This window comes from Apodemus sylvaticus, chromosome 4 (assembly GCF_947179515.1).
Source record: "Apodemus sylvaticus chromosome 4, mApoSyl1.1, whole genome shotgun sequence".
Taxonomy (NCBI): domain Eukaryota; kingdom Metazoa; phylum Chordata; class Mammalia; order Rodentia; family Muridae; genus Apodemus; species Apodemus sylvaticus.
In genome coordinates, this window is record NC_067475.1 from 49,185,053 (window position 1) to 49,204,636 (window position 19,584).

General features: G+C 36.0%; 1 protein-coding gene across 1 annotated transcript in view; it reads right to left on the reverse strand.

Annotated features, from left to right (window-relative positions):
* Positions 1 to 19,584, reverse strand: part of Col11a1 (collagen type XI alpha 1 chain) — a 172,402-nt gene that overhangs the window by 131,872 nt on the left and 20,946 nt on the right. Inside the window, exons 3-4 of the mRNA XM_052179401.1 lie at positions 15,453 to 15,666; positions 10,247 to 10,409 (exon numbers count right to left, since the gene is read on the reverse strand). Of these exons, the coding sequence (XP_052035361.1) occupies positions 10,247 to 10,409; positions 15,453 to 15,666 (377 nt within the window). The remainder of the gene's footprint in view (positions 1 to 10,246; positions 10,410 to 15,452; positions 15,667 to 19,584) is intronic.

Sequence of the window (19,584 nt, forward strand, 5' to 3'; positions counted from 1 at the left end):
TCTAAGGCAGAATCCTTGAAACACAAGGACTGGTGGATACATAGGTAGGGACTAGGCTATGAGTAGTGTTTGAAGAAATAGACACACTGTGGATACAAAGGAGCATGGAGAAAAGGAATTATCGATGAAGTCAGAACTGCAGAGGATGAGAGGTGGCCTGCGGACATGGGAAATGACAAAACTTAGGCTCTGCATGAAAAAGAAAGTCCCTGGGATAGTATAAGCAAAGAGGTGACATCAGCCACTCTCTCATTCTCTCTCTTCCTCAGGAGCTACTTACCAAGAACAATGACTAGCAATCATAGAGATCTGAACAGAGGAAACTAGTAGATAAGACCTCAGTGGATTTACAGAATACTTTTCACTCATATCAGAACTATATACGATTTATAGAATGTGAACTAGATTTTGCCTGTAAAAGAACACATGCTAAAAGTAAGCCAACAATAATGTGAATAATCACATTCTTTGTACACTCCTGGAGTTAGAGATAATTTCACATTAATGGTGTGTTTGCCATAAAATCTATGGTAGAAAACATGATGAAATACAATTTTGTCCTGGATAATCCTATGGGTTTTAATCATTTAAAGAGTTCTTTTAAACTTTGTAAATGTAGCTTTAAATCATAAAAAAAGAATTAAGGCCCTTTCCCTTTAGCTAACATTTCAAGAATTCATGTCTGTAAACTCCACATATTTACTATCAGAGCAGCAGTGTTAGAAACCTAAAGTAATGAGTTCCATTTCCATTAGCCCCACATATTCAGCCAATCCTGTAAAGCACTGGCCTATCCTGCTTTCTGTTGTAATATACAAAGGCCAAAATCAACAGGGGGAGGGCATGTTTTTTTAGCTTACACTTCACTTCCACAACACAGCCCATCAGGAGTCAGAGCAGGAACTCGAGCAGGAATTTGGAGAAAAAAATCTAATGGCTTGCTTCCAGATACCTTTTCATACAATTAAGTCAACCTGTGCAAAGGTAGTGCCAAGGTAGCCCTCCTCCATCAATCAGCAATCAAGAAAATGTCTCACAGGCCAGTCTAATGAGTCTACATCCTCAATTTAGGATGCCTCTTCCCAGGTATCCTGAGTTGTCTTTAGGTTGACCAAAAACCAGCACAAAAGCCAAACTCTATTGGGCAGCTACACCACAATCCCTTCTTTCTCCTTAAGGCTAAAATATTATTGCAGAAGAGAAAGGAGAAAAATCTTTAGGAGTCAAGGTTGGGGGTCATAGATATCTGCAGTGAGACAGTTGCTTGTGATGTGATAGTACCATTGTTCACCTGAAATCACAGAGGCTGTAATTACGTGCACAAGATCACCATGAGACCAATCATGTCAATATTCCAACATGGGGAGAGGCTGTACTCTAACTGAGGATATATTGGCAAGTGAGGATATATTGCTGAGTGAGGGAAAGTCAGTTTTCCACATGGGTGTAGCCCCTGAGAGACAACCTACAGGAGATTGCGCTACTGCACTCACACACATATAGACAACATGAAGTGGATTGGTGTGGTGGTAAAAAGCAGAGGACATAAAGTCAGGAAAGAATGGTAGTCATTGACAAAATAATGGGACAGAGGGACTGGGATATGGATTAAATAAAAACATATTACATGCATGGTATAAAATTCTGCAACAAATTGTAAAAGTTAACAAAATGCTGAATCATAGTAAGTTATAACATTTAAAATAAAAAAGAGAAGACTTACTGTCTTTTTTTAAGGGTAGGCTACACATTATACATGGTCAAACATGTAAAAGGAAAGAGTGGACAAATTTGGTATTTTACTATACCCAATGGCAAAAGACAATTGAGTTCCTCTTAGAGCAATGAGTACTCTGTTCATGGTGGTGATTTTTTTTATCTGTACAGAGTCTTGGAATATAACTCTACCTCAAATATTTCCTTTTTCTTCTACAAACAATCTCAACCAAAATGTATGCTAAATTGGAAATTTTGATAGGAAGTCAATAAAGCCCTAAAATATAAAGCACATCGACCCATCTAGTAATCAAAATGCATTAAGGCAGCAGAGATTCTATGTCCAGATGGGCAATGGGACACCACACAGCTTTCTTCTGAAATACAGGCACATCTCGAGGGAAAGCCAGAGGGAGCACCCACCCATTCCCACAAGGCTGGTTGTAACTCATGTACTGCATTTTTGGGTGTTGTTCTTCACCACACATGTCATATGAACTCAGTCTATAGCCAGAATAACTGAGAAGAAATGTGATTACACATTCAAAAGCCAAAACCATATGTTCCTTTTGGCCATGATGAGAGAAAACTCTCAATAATTGATAAAACCAGTGTTGTGTACATATGGCCAAGAGCACACATAAGGATCTCCTAAGACAGAAAACACAGGAGAAAGTATTGACCCTTAACTTAGTAAAGAATTAGCCACACCATTTCAAAATAGCACAATGAAAGAAGAAATTGGCTAAAATGCTATTTCCTATATTTTCCTTGTTTGTGAGAATTTTACACATGCATAAGAAATTTGATCACACATATTTCCCACAATACTTCCATGCCACACCTACATAATCCCTCCTCAAATGTTTCAATCTTCTATTTCAGTTTCATGTTTGTTTTGTGTTTGTTTGTTTGTTTTTGTTTTAATAACCCACTAAATTCAGTTAATGCTGGCCCTTAGTACAGGGTAGGGAGCCATTCACGGGAGCATGGGAAACCTCCTCATTGTGAGGCAAAAGATAGAACCATTCTTTATTCATTTTATACTGCTTTAAAAAAAATTGAAGCAACAATTCGCAAGGTGTGGTAAAAAAAATAAAAAAGGTCTTTGTACTAGGGTAAGCATTATAGATTTCATTAGACATGTGTGAGGTTGTAAAACTTATCAGAGGACAAAGATTTATTTATTTCAGTTCACTGAAGCCTCAGTTAACTGGTGATTAAAGCTACTTTGTACCTTAACTTGGGAAAGATATGTCTCCCAAATAACTGCAAATGGTCCTCAGTTAAGTAAGTTTCTCCAACAATTTCAGTATGAAATAAAATATCAGTTTGGAATACTAAGGGGGAACAGCTTTGATATCTTCAAATGACATCACTTCGTTAACAAATTACAACACGTGGTTATCCTCTTGAGCACTCCTTTCCCCAGTTATTGTACTGCTGAGGCAAGGAATGATGCCTCTCGCTTCATTTTAAATTTCCCAAGTGAAACATCCGAAATGGTTGTCATCCATACTCACTCACTTTCACTCTAAATATCATATTCTATGAAATACTTCCTCAACACAGACGAAACACAAATAAGATCGTGTAAAATACAATTTATATTTGTATTTTCTAAACAGAGACCTTTCACAGAAAAACTCGGAACAAGATTGTTTTACAAATGAATTCTAAGATCATGAAATTATACCAATTTTGGAGAGAGAGAAGGTGAGCCAAGGACAAAATGTACAGTTTCCATAGTGTCTGGCTTTTATCATGAAGAATTCGACTTTAAAATTTCACCATCTGTACTGCCATTAGCCTTAAAGCAGTGGAATCTCAGTACACCCCAAATAGGCTGATGGTGCTAGCAACATTTTCTGGAAGAAGTGAAAAAGAAAGAGCCTGACCCCTGAAAAGGTAGACTCATTGTAGAGGAGAGTCAAACTTAGACACTCAGATTCACAGGTGCTGTGGAACCATCTATGAGGGTTTCCTTTACTGTTTTTGTTTTGTTTTGTTTTGTTTTGTTTTGTTTTGTTTTGTTTTGTTTTGTTTTATCCTGATTTTTATCCTGAATAGAATCCAGAATCTGAATCTGTTAAAAGGTAGGACATGCTGTGGCTAAAACTATGGAAGAAATTCTGAGTCTGTACATAGAACAAAGGGAAGAGTTAAAGAATATGAAGGGAATGCGATGTGAGAAAAATGAACGAGAGAATCACCTAATTATTTTTTAATATCAAAACTTTAATCTAGCTCCAAAACTGCACCATGCATCACACATTGGATCCAGTTTAAGGAATACTTAAAAGGAATGAACTGAAAATAAAACTGTCTCTACATACTTGCTGCACCTTCCTTTTGTGGAACCCACAAAGTTCTATGATGTACCTGAGTCCCCAAGAGTGAAATGCATCATTGAAACTCACTAAAGGGAACTCCTTTGTAAATTAACTTTGAGTTCTTTAAGACCTTCACAGTAAGAACCAGAGAGATAATTGTGTAAGATGTCTAGAAAAGAGAGTGTATAAGAATGATTATTAAATATTCTAAATATTTAAATATTCTAAATATTCTAAAATATTCAGAAATGTCCGTCAAAATTCAGTCCTGTACATAGAAGGAGAAAAATGTGCAGTTACCACCCGACCTGATTCTTCCTATCCACCTAAGGAAGCAGAACTGAGAACCACTGAAAACTCAGACATTCCACAAGCACAGACTCCCCCAGAAGGCTCAACAATACTATGACTACTGATTACTCTCTCTTCTTAACACTTACCTACAGATAATTTTAATCAGTCTACCGTGTTTGCCTTTCAATAGAAAAATTACAAGACATATTGTTCAGTAAGACACACAATTTATAGAAAAGAAATAACATCAAAACTAGAATCAGATATAGCAAGGCCAGAATTAACATAACCGGAATTTTTAATATGTCTGATTACTATGCTTAAAATTTTAATAAAACAAAGTACAGTATGGAAGCACAGATGGATAATGACTCACAAATATAAAATAGTCACTCAAAAAGCATGTTATAGACCAATAAAACTAACAGAAATATAGTGTAACTTTATAAGAATATCAAATGCATAGATACAGCAGGGGAAAGAATTTCAGTTGAAGCAATGATAATAAAAGCTACCCAGACTAAAAAGCAAAGAGGACAAAAGAACTTAATGAAAAGAAAAAGCCTTGGGTGTGGTGCGGTAGTATAGAATTTGTAGAGTAGTGTGCAGTAAACTCAGGGTTAGGGGAGGGGACTGCACTACTGGAACCACCAGGTTATACAAAAAATAGATCATGGTAAAGTTTATGTTTAAGTAGTTCTGTTGGTGAGAATTGATGAGTTTAGCTTCTGACATTCCCAGGAGACATAATCACATAGCAACAACCTATTCCTCTGACTCTGATATAATTTCCTGCCCCATGTTGCTGACATATACTGAATATTAAATAAAAATAAATTGGGGAATAATCTAACCAAAAAAATCCCTAATTCATGATCCTAACTAATAAGTGTAAAATATACAAGGCAACAGCACTGTAACTTCAAGAATGAATAGATCAGTCACTAATTCTCTTGGGTACTCAACAGACAAACGTCCACCAAATCCAGTCATATACAGCAAGTAGAGACTACAGAAGAAATGAATCCACTAACCATCACTATTAATCAATTAGATATAATTGGCTTTTTTTCCTTAGTAATCCATACAACAATAGCAAAATATACATCAACCTAAAGCAGACAGAAATTCACATTGAAATAAACCATGGTCTGGGTCAAATTCCCTTTTGAAAATTTAAATTTTCACACACTCACAGCTTTCCAACTATGATTAGGAGTAAGACATGACTCTCTTTGTAGACTAGGCTTGTTTTGAAATAGAGATCTTTCTGGGTTTTTCTAGGACTTAAATGTGTGCACCACTGTACTTTGCTCCTTACTGTTTTCTTTTGGCAAATTGGTGTGATTATGTTAACTGGCTTTTAATTGTTGAAAGGAATTTGGGAAATATTATACTTAGTGATAGTGTATAATTATTTTCATAAATTATGTTTGACGTTTTGACGTTTCATGAGGAACAACAGTCTACGATTTACTTTTAATTTTTTCATCTAGTTTAGGTGCTATAGTGATATAATTTCACATAATGAGGTAAGGAGTATTCCCTTTGTTCTCATTTCTCAGAGAACTTATAGACACTTGGGAAGTTATCAATTTTCTGTTTTGGATATATGTTTTCTTAGTCTCGTTAGTTCTTTCGGTGTGAGATTTGCAGATTGTGTCTCTCAAGGAATCAGCCCATCTCACCTGATAATGTAATAAAGAAAAGAGACAGAATGCACAGAGATGTGTACATTCTACTGTCTATCCATAAAAGATATGATCATCCATGTCTTAATCAATGAGAACAGGAAACAAAATAAAACTTGGAACTCAGATGAGATTAATGCACATTCCAAGAGACAAATTTTCCATAAAAAGTCCATCGATAAACAGTAAAAATGACATTTAAAAATATGACACACTGGAGAAGTCTATAAAAGAAAAATTCCCTAAATGAAGAAGGCATCCAAGAATGTGGAGGGGAAGGTCAATCAACATCGCTCAGATGTTAGCCTCCTCGAGTCATTCTACAGAGTTAATGCAATCCCAGGGAGGTGTTCTGTGCTTGCTGAGAGAGAGGTTCCAACAGAGACGAACAAGTGATACTGCTTCAATTCAAACTGTACTATAATGCTTTAGTGACTTATATCTAAACTCATCTAAACAAGAAGAGGTGAATAAATGGAAAACTACCTTCATTCTATGGCATTGCCCATAGGAAAATTATTTCTACTCCTCTACAGCTCCTTAAAGGTGTAACTCATAAATTATCACGAAGCGAGCATAAAGCTATTAACCTGTTTAAACCTTAATGACTCTAAGGTGATTTAATCATTTGTTATTATTCAAGATTTGAGGGGCCGTCCAAAACTACAAAAACAGTATAATTTTTAAATTTGTCATCCATGGATTTCTCCAAAGAAAATCTTTAATGTATTGCAAGGAGATGCAAAGGTGGCTCTAAAGTTTAAGTGTTTAATGTTCTTACAGAGGACTGAGTTCATACCCTAGCACCTACGCCTGTCAACTCAGAAAGCACCAGCTACAAGGTATCTCATAGCTGGTCCCTTCTGTCTTCTGTGATTACACACACACACACACACACACACACACATGCACACACACACACACACACACATACACACACACTTGTGCGAATTATATAATAATAGTAATAATAAATAATAATAGTAACAACAACAACAATGTAAATATCTCATGTTTTCTGAGAATTTTTCTGAATGGTTTTGCAAAAAAGCTATCACAATTGACTCATAGCTCATGAGACTGTAGACTGTAACCATGAGACAGCCACCACCAAAAACAGTTTTTCTTAGAAGTAAAAGAGCCTTTGATTGACAAAGTTTAAAATACTGAAGATTAAATTGACAGACAGTGCTTTGAAAACTTAAAAAAAAAAACATGACTCTAAGCTCTGATTTAATGAAGAATTTTTCCTGATAAGTCATCATGTCTTTGAAGCATATGGTCAGGCTGGACAAACCCAATCTATGGATTCCTGTTGAATGGACACTGTGTACTGTGTATCTATACCCACCTATACAAGCCTACTCTTAATATAGCCTGAGTTCAGGTTATGTTACACCCTGAGGGAACAGATAGGTTTTAATTCTGCTTGATACACAAGCAGTAGGCCAGAAAAGAACTCTCTTTTTCAGGACAAACAAAAGAACCCACTAGAAATCTTCATTAAGACATAGGGCACTGCTAGAAAACAATGTTCAAAAATATTATCTATGCTATCGAAAGACATGAAATAATAATAAAAGACACATTGTTATATTAGTTCAAGAGTAAATTAACCACCAAAATTATTTACAAATTGTAAATTCACACATGTATGCAAGGGCATTATCTGCAGCTGCTCCATTGTTTTTTTCAATTTTGTGAATGGCTACCTTTTATACTTCTCAAGTGAAAAATGGGGAACTGAATTGTAGAGAAGTTTTATAGGAAGCCAGATCATGGGGATGAAAATCAGAATGTCCTCATTCCAGAACACACCTGCAGATTGACTCTACTGCTATGCCAAAGCCACACCATGTAGACTGTAAATACGTATGTCCCACTGAGTGTTCATGGAAATCATACCAGAGAAACGAATCATTTTCAATCCTGTGTGCTTTGAATTCTTTAAAAAAAATCATATTATGAGGCAAATATAAGTATATGCAGTGTCTATTGTAGCAAAATAGTATCATTTCAGAAGCGTGGAACAGTGTATCCATGAAATTGTTACACTAAATAAATTGCAGTTAAATATAAGTCACAATATTTCTGACAAAGTGACCTAGTAGTATTCAGGCTAATGGATATCTAATGTTATCGCAGCTGCAGCAGCACTGTAATTATTTATCAAATATTAAATTAATATATGTTCTACTATGTATGGTTCACAAAAATAAATTCAGAGGGGTAGAAATTCTACACAAGTATCAAAGTATAAACAGAAATGAAAGCAAAAGAATTTTGAGTAAACAATTTAGAAAAAAGACGTCAGTGACCACATCTTTAGATATGGTAGACTAATCTCACAGTATTGAAGAAGTGTATATATTTAATGCATTTATTTTCTTCATGACTTACTTTCACACAAGAACTGTAGAGTTTGAAGTTTTCTTAGCTAGACAACAACAATATTTGGCAAGAAAAATAAATATAAGTCTCACAGATGATGGCTGTTCATATTTGATTAGATAAATATGAATTATGTTCGATTCATTTTTTTCTCCCATAGTTGCTTAATGAATTTACTAAGTAAAAATAAGAGCCTTTTCTTTTTGAACAGATAAAAAAGAAATGTTACAACACAATCCTATGATGCAAAAGCTCTAAGTTCATTTCCATTTTAAAAGCTAACAGTAAATAAATGCCCTATTTAACGTTTCATGTGGCAACATGAATGCTCAAAATACAAAACAGATTTAAAGAGTAATTTCTCACAGCCCATTGTCATATTAGCTAGAAATTTCACAAAAGAATCTCATCTACACTATTGTTCATAATATTTAATACATTCTTCAGGTTAACAGCTGTGGTTATTTCAGATTTTAAATGTTATGTTATAAAATCAGTCATTGGAAGCAGGAAGGAGAAAAAGGAAGGGCAGAAGAGAAGGAAGAGAGAACTCTATTAATGTTCTTACATGTCACTCACTCACAGACCTAGAAAATCAGATTTTCTTGGGTTACAAAAGTAAATTAGTCTATGAAACTGTTCATGCACTTATGAACTAAGAGTCTTCAAAAATAGAAGTTATAAAACTTTACTATGATATCCATTCATCCAATAAGCAAATATTTATCCTTGCACACTTAATACATGACAATGTACAAAAAGTATATTGTCATTATGTATTCTTACAATGCACACATCAAATAATTAACCATAATATCACAAAGTTAGATATTTATATAGTCAAAGGGCTAAGACTACAGTAATTGAAAAAGTCACAAATGAATATTATCTCAAATATAGAACCTGAAAATGTCATGAGATTTCATTGTATTTAGTACTGTGCCACAGATGATTCATATTAACACATATGCAGTAGATCAGCATCTATATTATATATATATATATATATATATATATATATATATATATATATATATATATATATATATACTATCTGTATTTGTAGACATAGGTGCACATTAACATATGGGCATATGTATCACACATAAACAAAATACATAAAATCACATTATATAGCCTTATGCTGTGTTATCCCAAAAGTTAAGTCAGAATTTGTGTCAATAACAATTCTGTATATCCTTTAATAGAGTCAAGAATCAATTCTGTTTACAGAATAAAAAGACAGAGAACCAAAATATAAGTTACTAAATAAAATGACCAACAGATCAAGAGTTATAGTGATAATTAGCAAAATACATTTGGAAAGCTTCTACCATGACTCTCACTTTATTTTGTAAAGGAAGATTTTAAAACCTAAAGTTCATCTCTTTATTAGCTACAGAACTCGACATAATGTCTATTAGAAAACACTCGAACAAAAATGTTAGTTAGACAGAGTATATGACTGGGTTATATATGACTGGGTTATTTCTCTGAATTAATCTTCTAGAACAGGAAGTCAAGGTGTTTTCTCTAAGCTAAAGTACTAATCTTTAGGGTTTTAAATTTATGGCTGAAATGGATTGTCCAGCCAGGAGAATTGGCTATTTGTGCTCATGTAAAGCTTCCCAGGCCCTGCAGTCACCATTGTCTAATCATCCTTTGGCCCAACAATAGAAAACATCACCACTCCACTCACAGAGGAAGAAAGTAGGTCACCCTTTAGAGTTTGAACTTTGTTTTACAACATAGGGATTGCTTGAATTCTTAACCCAGTTGATCTAGCAACAGTCCGCCTAAATACACTTGATTTATTTTTACCTGGAAAACATCTGTTTCTAAAATTCTTGTTCCAAATACCACGATTCCGTTGGTATCGACTATTGATTTCTCACTTCTATCGAGGGGTTTTGTGATTTTCTTCTTACAATCGACAATCATTGTCACAGATTTCTTCTCCACACTGATTGCGACCCGATGCCACCTGTAAAAAAACGAAGTAATTCTTTTGTAAGCTTCAAAGGCTCTGGCTGTCGAATCGACAGACCTATTAGAATGTGAGCTTTAAATGTCAACGGTGAGCTGAAACGGTGCAAAAACAGAGGTACGCTTGTGCCTCAGTTGCTTAGCTAGTGACAACTTACAGGCACTCAAAAGGACACAGTTTCCGAAGATGGGAGGAAGGATTAGGCACCTGTGCTGATAATGACTGCCTTCCTCTGCTTCACTTTGTGCTGCAGAAACAAAAGCTTAATCTCCCTGTTTTCTGATGAGCACATTTGACAGAGATTGCGATGGATATGGGTAAGCAATAGTTTCCCTGTGCGTAAACGCTTTCTTCCAAAGTGGAATTCCACGAGAAAAACTTCTGCTCCGGTGATCCCCTGAGAATGGCTATAAAAGGGTCTGTCTCCTGACTGAATGACTGCTCCATCTGGAGCAGCTGAATGTTCTAATTGTAAAACACAATGTGCTACTCTGTCCCGAGCTCCATTTATTTCAAGTGTTTTCATGTTCTTTTTCCACTTTAATTTCAAGACAGTTATAGATCACCACCGTGGGCAGGTTCCAAAACTGAGACACAATATCTTTCCTTCTTTTCCAGGGCTGGCAGGAGGAGGAAACAGTGAAAGAAAGCAGAGTCAGCGCATGTGTGGAGCCGGAGGCTCAGTTCCCTCTGCAGCTACTGCCCCAGCTAATTCAGGGTGGTGATGACAGGCTTAGAAAGGGGAACGTGGCCAGCCCTTGGAAGCATACATGTGCTCCCTGCATCCTAGAAAGGGTTTTTTATTAACAATGTCTGGTGCTAACAGAAACCACTAAGTGAAATTCACTTGGATTTTTTTTAAGCCACTGTGGTTTCTATTTTCTTCCAAATCAAAGTGCTAGATTAATATTCCAGAAGTGTCTAGGAGTAGGTCCATAAAATAAAATACCCAGAAACTTGCATGAGCATTCCCAAATGTCTGTTTCATGATATTTGGCATGGTTAGTGGTGACGACCAAGTATATTTCCATACATACTTTATCTTTGGTATTTCCACTAGCACATTCAACTAGCTTGAATTGAGCAAAGACTTATATAAGAGCATTGGAGCCACTTCATACACTGGGAGTAAAATTTACACATACTTTCTGCCAAGAAGGCTGTGAGCTAACTTAAACCAATCCCAGTCTTGAGGGATGTTCTTCTCATTAACAGGAAACAAAAATAATTTTAATTGCTAAAATCTTATCTGAACACTAAACTTCAATTTTTAAATTATTTTAAATTTTCCTAACAAGAAGAGTACAACAGTCATAGAATTGGGTATAGCATGCAAAATAATAATTTAAATAGTACTAGACAGAGGCAGGCAGATTTCTGAGTTCAAGGCCGGCCTGGTCTACAGAGTGAGTCCCAGGACAGCCAGGGCTACACAGAGTAACCCTGTGTCAAAATAACAAACAAACAAAAAAAAGTGAATAGTAATTGATTAGCTGAATTTTGAATGATTAATTGCTCCTTTTCTCTCATGTCACTATACCATCAATAAAACATCACAAATTTTTATGATGAAACAAAAGATGGTGATTTTCGGCTTAGGAGAAGCCATCATCTCTCCAGCCTGTACTACTGATTAGTCTGTGCTTCTGTGCATTTGTGACCATAGCAACCATCAAAACATGAATGAGGGGGCTGGGATGATAGCTTGGTCAATAAGGTGCCTGCAACACAATCAAGATTTGAGTCCAAGCCATCGCTCCTTATAAACGAGTGGACGTGGAAACATGCACCTCTAATTCCTGTGCTAAGATAGTAGAGAAAGGTAGGTATCTGTCTGGCATTTTATGGCTAACCAGTCTAGCCTAGTCCTCAAGATAAAACCCCATTTCACTCTGAGACCCTGACTCAAAAAAATTGCACACAAATGGATGGAACTAGAAAATAGCATCCAGAGTGAGGTAACCTAGACCACCCAGAAGAACATACATGGTATTTACTTACTGATAAGTGGATATTAGCCACAAAGTACAGAATACTCAGGATACACCCACAGACCCAAAGAAGTTAAACAAGAAGGAAGGACCAAGCAGGAATGCTCGAATCTCACTTAGAAGGGAGAACAATATAGTCACGGGAGGGAGGCAGAGGGAGAGAAGGACTTGGGTAGGAGGTGGGAGGCAGAGGGTGATGGGGCAAGGGCAGGATCAGGTAAGGAGAGGGCCAGGAGAGAGGTCCAGAGGGCCAGGGGAATGACTGTGCAACTGCTTCTGCTGGGGGCCATGTGGGAGATCTCTAGGAAATCCCAGACTCCTGGTATGGGGAGGCTCTCAGGAATCAGTGCAGGTGACCTTAGCTGAGATGCCTAACAAGGGGATATCTAAAGAGGCAATCTCCTGGAGCCAGGCAGGACCCTCTGTTAAGGACAACAACTCAACCACAAAAATGTCGACCCCAAATTTGTCCTGAATACAAGAAATTCAGGGACAAAGATTGAGCAGGGATTGAGGGGAGGGCTAAACAAGAACCAGCCCAACCTGAGACCCATCATAGGGCAGAAACCAACCCCTGACACTATTAATGATACTGTTATGCTTACAGACAGGAGCCTAGCATAACTGTCCTATAAGAGGTTCCACCCAGAAGCTGAAACATATACAGTCACGTATATACTCACAGCCAAACATTAGACAGAACACATGGACCCTTGTGGGACCTTTGTGTCAGAGGAAAAATTAAAGACCGTGAAGGGGATAGAAATCCCACAGGAAGGCACCTAACCTTGACCCCTGAGATCTCTCAGAGGTCCACTAACCGAACCACTAACCGAAGAGCAGTTGGCAGTTGGGCAGAACCTCCTCCCAACACCTGCACATATGTTGAAGACCTGCAGCTAAGTCTCCCTGTGGGTTTCCCAACAAGAAGAGCAGAGGTTCTGCTCTAAAGCTATAGCCTGACTGTGGTATCTATTCTGCAACAGTGCTGCCTTGTAGGACCTCGGTGAGAGAGGATGTGCTTAATCCTGTGCCAGAGTGGGACCAGAGGTTAAGGTTAAGGTTAAGGTTAAGGTTAAGGTTAAGGTTAAGGTTAAGGTTAAGGTTAAGGTTAAGGTTAAGGTGAGAGGAGTGAGAAGGTGGGGTAGAAATAATAACCAGAGGATGGTTATTGTTATAACTCAGGGTGTCCCCAAAGGGGAGCGGTGATAGGGGAGAGACTTTGTGAAGGGAGAACCAGGAGAAGGGGGTGGTGCTTGGAATGTAAATAATAAATAAATAAACAAACAAATAAATAGACAGACAGAGAGAGAGAGAGAGAGAGAGAGAGAGAGAGAGAGAGGTGGATGGCTACTGAGGATCAATACTGAAGGTTGCCCTAGTTATCTTATGATCTCCACATGCCCATGCCTTCAGATGCATACTCACACATGCACCATTCCACCCACATCAACATGCACAAGATCCATCATTTCCCCCTCCTCTCTCTCTCTTTCTACACACACACACACACACACACACACACACAAGCTCATGCGCAAATAAACAAAATATAAATAAGACCAAAAGAATATATATAAGTAAGACTTGTGTTAAATCCTCATTTTAGTGAAGCCTAGCAACTCCCCTCAGAGCTACCCCTCTCTATCCTCTGTCTCCTAGACGCCTCCTGGTGCTCTTGAGCCCCTACCTCCTGGAAGTTTTGCTTTATGATCCCCTGTAGCTGATCACATAGTTGCTTCATGCAGACACACTCTATAGGGACACTCTTCCCTCCACATTCCCATTCAAACAAGCACTTGCTCCTTTACTTTCCTCCTAACAAGCTCTTCATAAGAGATGTCCACTCTGAAATCCCACACCACACACTGCAGCTCTTCCATTGATGCAAAAGACGTTGGAAGAGTGAGCAGGTAGAGTAGAAATGATATAAATACAGTACCTCAGTACCTATGCATGACACCACACACACACACACACACACACACACACACACACCTGCCTGAACATTTAAAAAAATCCATAAATGAAAATATCCTCTGAGTTCAAAAAAAGCACTGAAAACTCCATTTTATATTTGTTTATTTGAGCTTATTATGTTCATAGGATCATAACACAACTTGCTATATATAGAAAAGCTTAAATTTCCCTATTGCTGAGAGTTCTGTCATCCTACCAAAGACAAAATGAATGTTTATCTTTGTATCTATACTGCCTTCAAACCCTATAACCAGATGCCATATATCTTGTAGGGGCGATTTTAGAGTTCTACATCCAATATTAAAACCATGCAAATTTAACACCCATTTCCTTATGGTTAATGAGTCTCCAAAAAAAAAAAAAAAGGGAAATGATTACCACACAATCTATGGCTCAGAATCTCCGGGACTGATGAGAGTATAGTACGCGCTTCATTTCAGATGCCTTCTCTATCACATTTAAGTCATTTGAACTTTTTGTGCTTCAGCTCCCATAATCTAAAAGCTTTATTAACTGAGTTAGCATTGTATTAAGTGCTTAAAACAGTACACAGCTCATGTCAAATATATAAGGTCTCCTATAATATGCAATATTAGTACTACTGTCGAAAATATTTAAGTCCAGGGGCTAGAAAAATGATTTGGTCATCAAGAGAACTTTGCTACTCTTGAAAGAACCCACGTTTTGTTCCTAGAACTCCCACTAAGCAGCTCACAACTGCCTATTATTCCAGTTCCCGGGTCCCCACTGCCCTCCTCTCACCTCCATATATGCTCAGACGGTGCATAGACAGAAAAGCAGGCACACACATGCACATAAATTAGAAATAAAATATATATTTCCTATCAGGAATTTCCTATCTTTGCTTAGAATGGTTAAATGAGGTAATGCTTCACCCAGAATTGAACCCCAAATTGTTCCAAATACAACAACGTGATCTATCTCTGGAACTCCTGACAATTTGCATCATCCTCTTCCTCTCCTGCCTAGGCACTAGAAAAAGATGCTTCACAGATCAATCAAAATCGTTTTCAGCTAGGTTTCCACATTTAGTTACTATGTGACTTACTTGCCATCCGCGATGTTAACTGTTGAGAAGAGAGGATAGTTTTCCGGCGTGGGTTTTCCAGTGTGGTCTTCAAATAGAAAAACAGGTGATCTCCCAACCTCAACACCGAGTTGCTGAATGCCATGTTCATTATAGAGAGACAAGAGGAAGGCTTGAGTTCCTTTTTTGGGTTTTATTGTAAATAGTATTGAAAAATCTTGTGGAAAAATTCCTCCTGAAAAGACAAAAATCAATTAGAAATTACAGTCCAAATTGTTCTTAGATCACTTTATCTGAAACATTGATGGGGCCCTGATAACAAAACTCAAACAAGAAACAGTTAAATGACTAGTGTGGTTGTGGAGGGAACTGTATGAGTATCAAGCTTTCTCTGTATATTAATCCAAGTTAAGCCTGAAAGCTATTTATTTAAAGTATAGTGATTATGAGAAACTGAGCCCATAGTCAGAAAAGAATATCATGATAGCAGTACAATTTCCAAAACAACAGAGCACTTTTTTCAAATGTTTTAAATTATAATTTTAGATATTTTTTTAACTATGTGTACGTGAACAGAGTGGAAATGGGGGGCATATGAGTGTTGGTACCTAAGGAGGGTAGAGGTGTCAGATAACCCTGAAGATGGAATTACACGTAGCTGTGACTTGCCCAATGAAGATGCTAGGTACAGAATTTGAGTCCTCAAGAAGAACAGTATGAACTCTTAACCACTGAGTCAATCTGCACACTCTATTTCATTCTTTAATGTATGTGTATCTGTGTGTGTGTGGATCCATGACTGTAAGTGTCTGTGGAGACCAGTCACCTCACATTATCTGGAACTGTAGCTGCATGCATTGTGACCCACCTGACATGGACATTGGGAGCTAAACCTCCAATCCTCTGCAAGAACAGAAGAGCTCTTAACTGCAGAGGAATCTCTCCAGCCCCTGAAGCCATTTTATTTAACCAATCCTATGGACATCAGCATTGCATTTCTCAACTTGGTCTACATTGTTCACAAAAATGATTCTTCAGTTATAGATTATATCTGGGCGAATATCAAGAGTGTTCATTTTAAATCCATTCATTCTTAATTAAATTACAAGCTGTAATGTAAAATGATGTTTTAAAAGGCATTATAAATATGGCTATCATGGGTTCAAATTCCAAAGATGATACAGATATGCAGTTTCATCTCTGTTAACTATGAGAAGAAGCTGTAAAGATATTACATTTAACAGTCATCAAAGCACTATTTATTATGGTGAAAGCGTGTTTTAAAATACATTGGAATGACTGCAGCGGGCTCAGTGAACATCATTCAAAAGAACACTATGAATTCACTCAGAATAATAGTGAAAAGAAGATGTTTTCTGGATGGGAAGCCTTTTAAGTGTATTCAAAATGAACACTGACAGGCAGTATGGAAAAGTTTTTGTTTGTTTGTTTACCCTGAATATGTATGCACAAATTAGATGAGTGAGAACTAATGTGGTATTTCAGTTAATTTGAGGTCTTGAGCTGCTGAGATGATGTAGTAGGTAACAGACTTGCTGCCATGATGACCAGTGTTCAATACCCAGGACCCACATGGTGAAAAACCGAGAATCAACACTTATAAAGTTCTTTGAGAGAGGGAAAGAGAGAGAGAGAGAGAGAGAGAGAGAGAGACAGAGAGAGACAGAGAGAGACAGAGAGGCACATACAGAGATAAACATAAGTAAACATACAAGTATATAAATGACTTACACAGAATTAAAAGTAAATAAAATGTATCAAAAATCCTGTCTTGTGTGATTCACTGGCCACAAGATATTCTGGCCATATGTTCTTAGCAAACTACATAATGTCCTTTAGCTAGGCTAATGACATAAGACTGAAATATAAAGCTGCTATGGAAATTAAATAGCATGCCACTAAAAGCAGTCAGCATTGACTTACTGGCTCTCACATATTTTTGAAGTTAGTAGTAAACAAAAATCCACATTAAAATGTGTTTTCAATTTCTTGGTGCTATCACAAAATCTCTCAACCTACTTATCAAATCATTATTTCCAATCAGTTGGAATATAATTTATATATATTTCAATTGCAACCTTTAGTATGATTATTGAACCCAGGACTTAATACATACTAGTCAAAAACTTGACTAGTAGAGTAGATATATCTCTACTATATCTTTGTCTTCTATCATGATTTAAATATAACATAAATTTTATATTGAAAATAATTAGGAGAGAGATAATCATAGAAGTGAGATATGGAAGCTATAAAGAGCATCACTTAACAACATGCTTTGTAATTTCTATACTACTTAAATATATACTTAGTTAATTCAGTGTTTTACTGAAGAGGACCCAAAGTAAATAACCTAATATTTTCCATGATGTCATAATGAAAGAAAAAGACATTAATATATTATGAGCTGTGGAAAAGATGATTTGTTCATTTTACCAAAAAAAAAAAAGGAATTAAAAAATATGCAGAGTGGTATTAAGGAAAGGTGAGGCATTAGAAAACATTGAACTCATATAAGAATGAGGGAATCAAGTGCAAATTGATAAGCCATTGAGTTTGTGCAGTATAAAATCTAAAAACTTTGATTACAATTTAGCAAAAGTTAATACAATACTAGTCCTACATTATATTAAATACGTAAGACATTTATCAACACATAATATAGACATCAAATGTGACATGTAACACCTTAAATATCTATATTTTGATGTATAAATGTAGACTTAAGACAAGGGAAAAGACTCTTGTTAAAAGTAACACTGGCTAATATTTAATATTTATTTTCATTTAAAATAATATGTATCTATATTAACCAACATGATTATCACAGACAACTATCATAGATTCTGCTACAACTCTTACAATGATTTTTATTAACAGATGTTCCTCCATTAGTAAATATTATATGAGATAGCACAATAACAATGATTTAAATTTTTTCCAATGTTTTTCCAAGCATAATGTATCTTTCAAATGTATTTATATGTATTATGGTGATGATTCTTGTATTAAATTTGGGGATAGAAACTTTTGCATTCATTAAAAATTATATAATAAGAGAAAATGAATTTGTCTCCAATTCTATTAACTATTGGTTCTATAAGCATGTTCACATATTTCATATGTCTTAATATGGTACTTTAGATGTCTATGCATTGCTGTCTAACTAAGACACTCCATCTATTCAACTCTTCATCTATGAATCAAGCTGAAATATCCCCCCTCATTAATAATTATAAAGATATAAGTAAATATATAGGGGGGTTGGAGGAAATTAATATCAGGAATTCCAAATGTGTCAATGAAACATTAAAACAGATTCTTTATTTAATTCCAGTGCACATCTCCAGATCTTTCAGTATTGAGTCTCCACGTAGATCACTGCAGGTCATATATTTCAATTCTACAATTGAAACTGTAGAATCTTTTTTCCTGATAATGATGGCTGTAATCAGTGATGCCTGTTGAAGTGTCCAATTCTCTGGCTGTGTTCATCAGAAAATGTACCACTTTTAAATAATGCTCACTTACTTGATATTTATATTGGTATGTTATTATTGCTATTTTAAATTACCATGTATGCAATATTTGCAGACAGTGCTCTCTTATGAAGGAATTTTTTTTAATTACCTATCTGAAATACCATTGCAAGAACCATTGCCAAGAGTACTAAAAAGTTAGGACAAGAGTACTAACTGGAGTAAAATATTCACACAGATAAGTTCTGTCAACTGAAGTGGAAGAAGTTTGCACAAGCATGCATAATATTAATTCTCTATGAAGAAAAGATCAAACACCAAATTACTTAATTAACTATTAGGACTTGTGATAATGAGCCAATTATAAAATATTGTAAACTGTATCTTATTTGCTATTTCTAAAATAGTTCTAATAGTTTACATCTTTGTTTCACTTTTTATGCACAACATTTTCTTATTAAATAGAGAAGCTATACATGTAAATGAAAAGTAAAGGTAACATTGTTACTATTATTATTATTATTATTTACATTTTTTAATTAAATTTCAATGTATGGCATGGACTTAATATATAATCACTTTTTAATAACAGTTTGTGTTGATATATTGCTTTTCTTCAGGAAAAAGAATGTAAATAAGAAAATACAATGGAA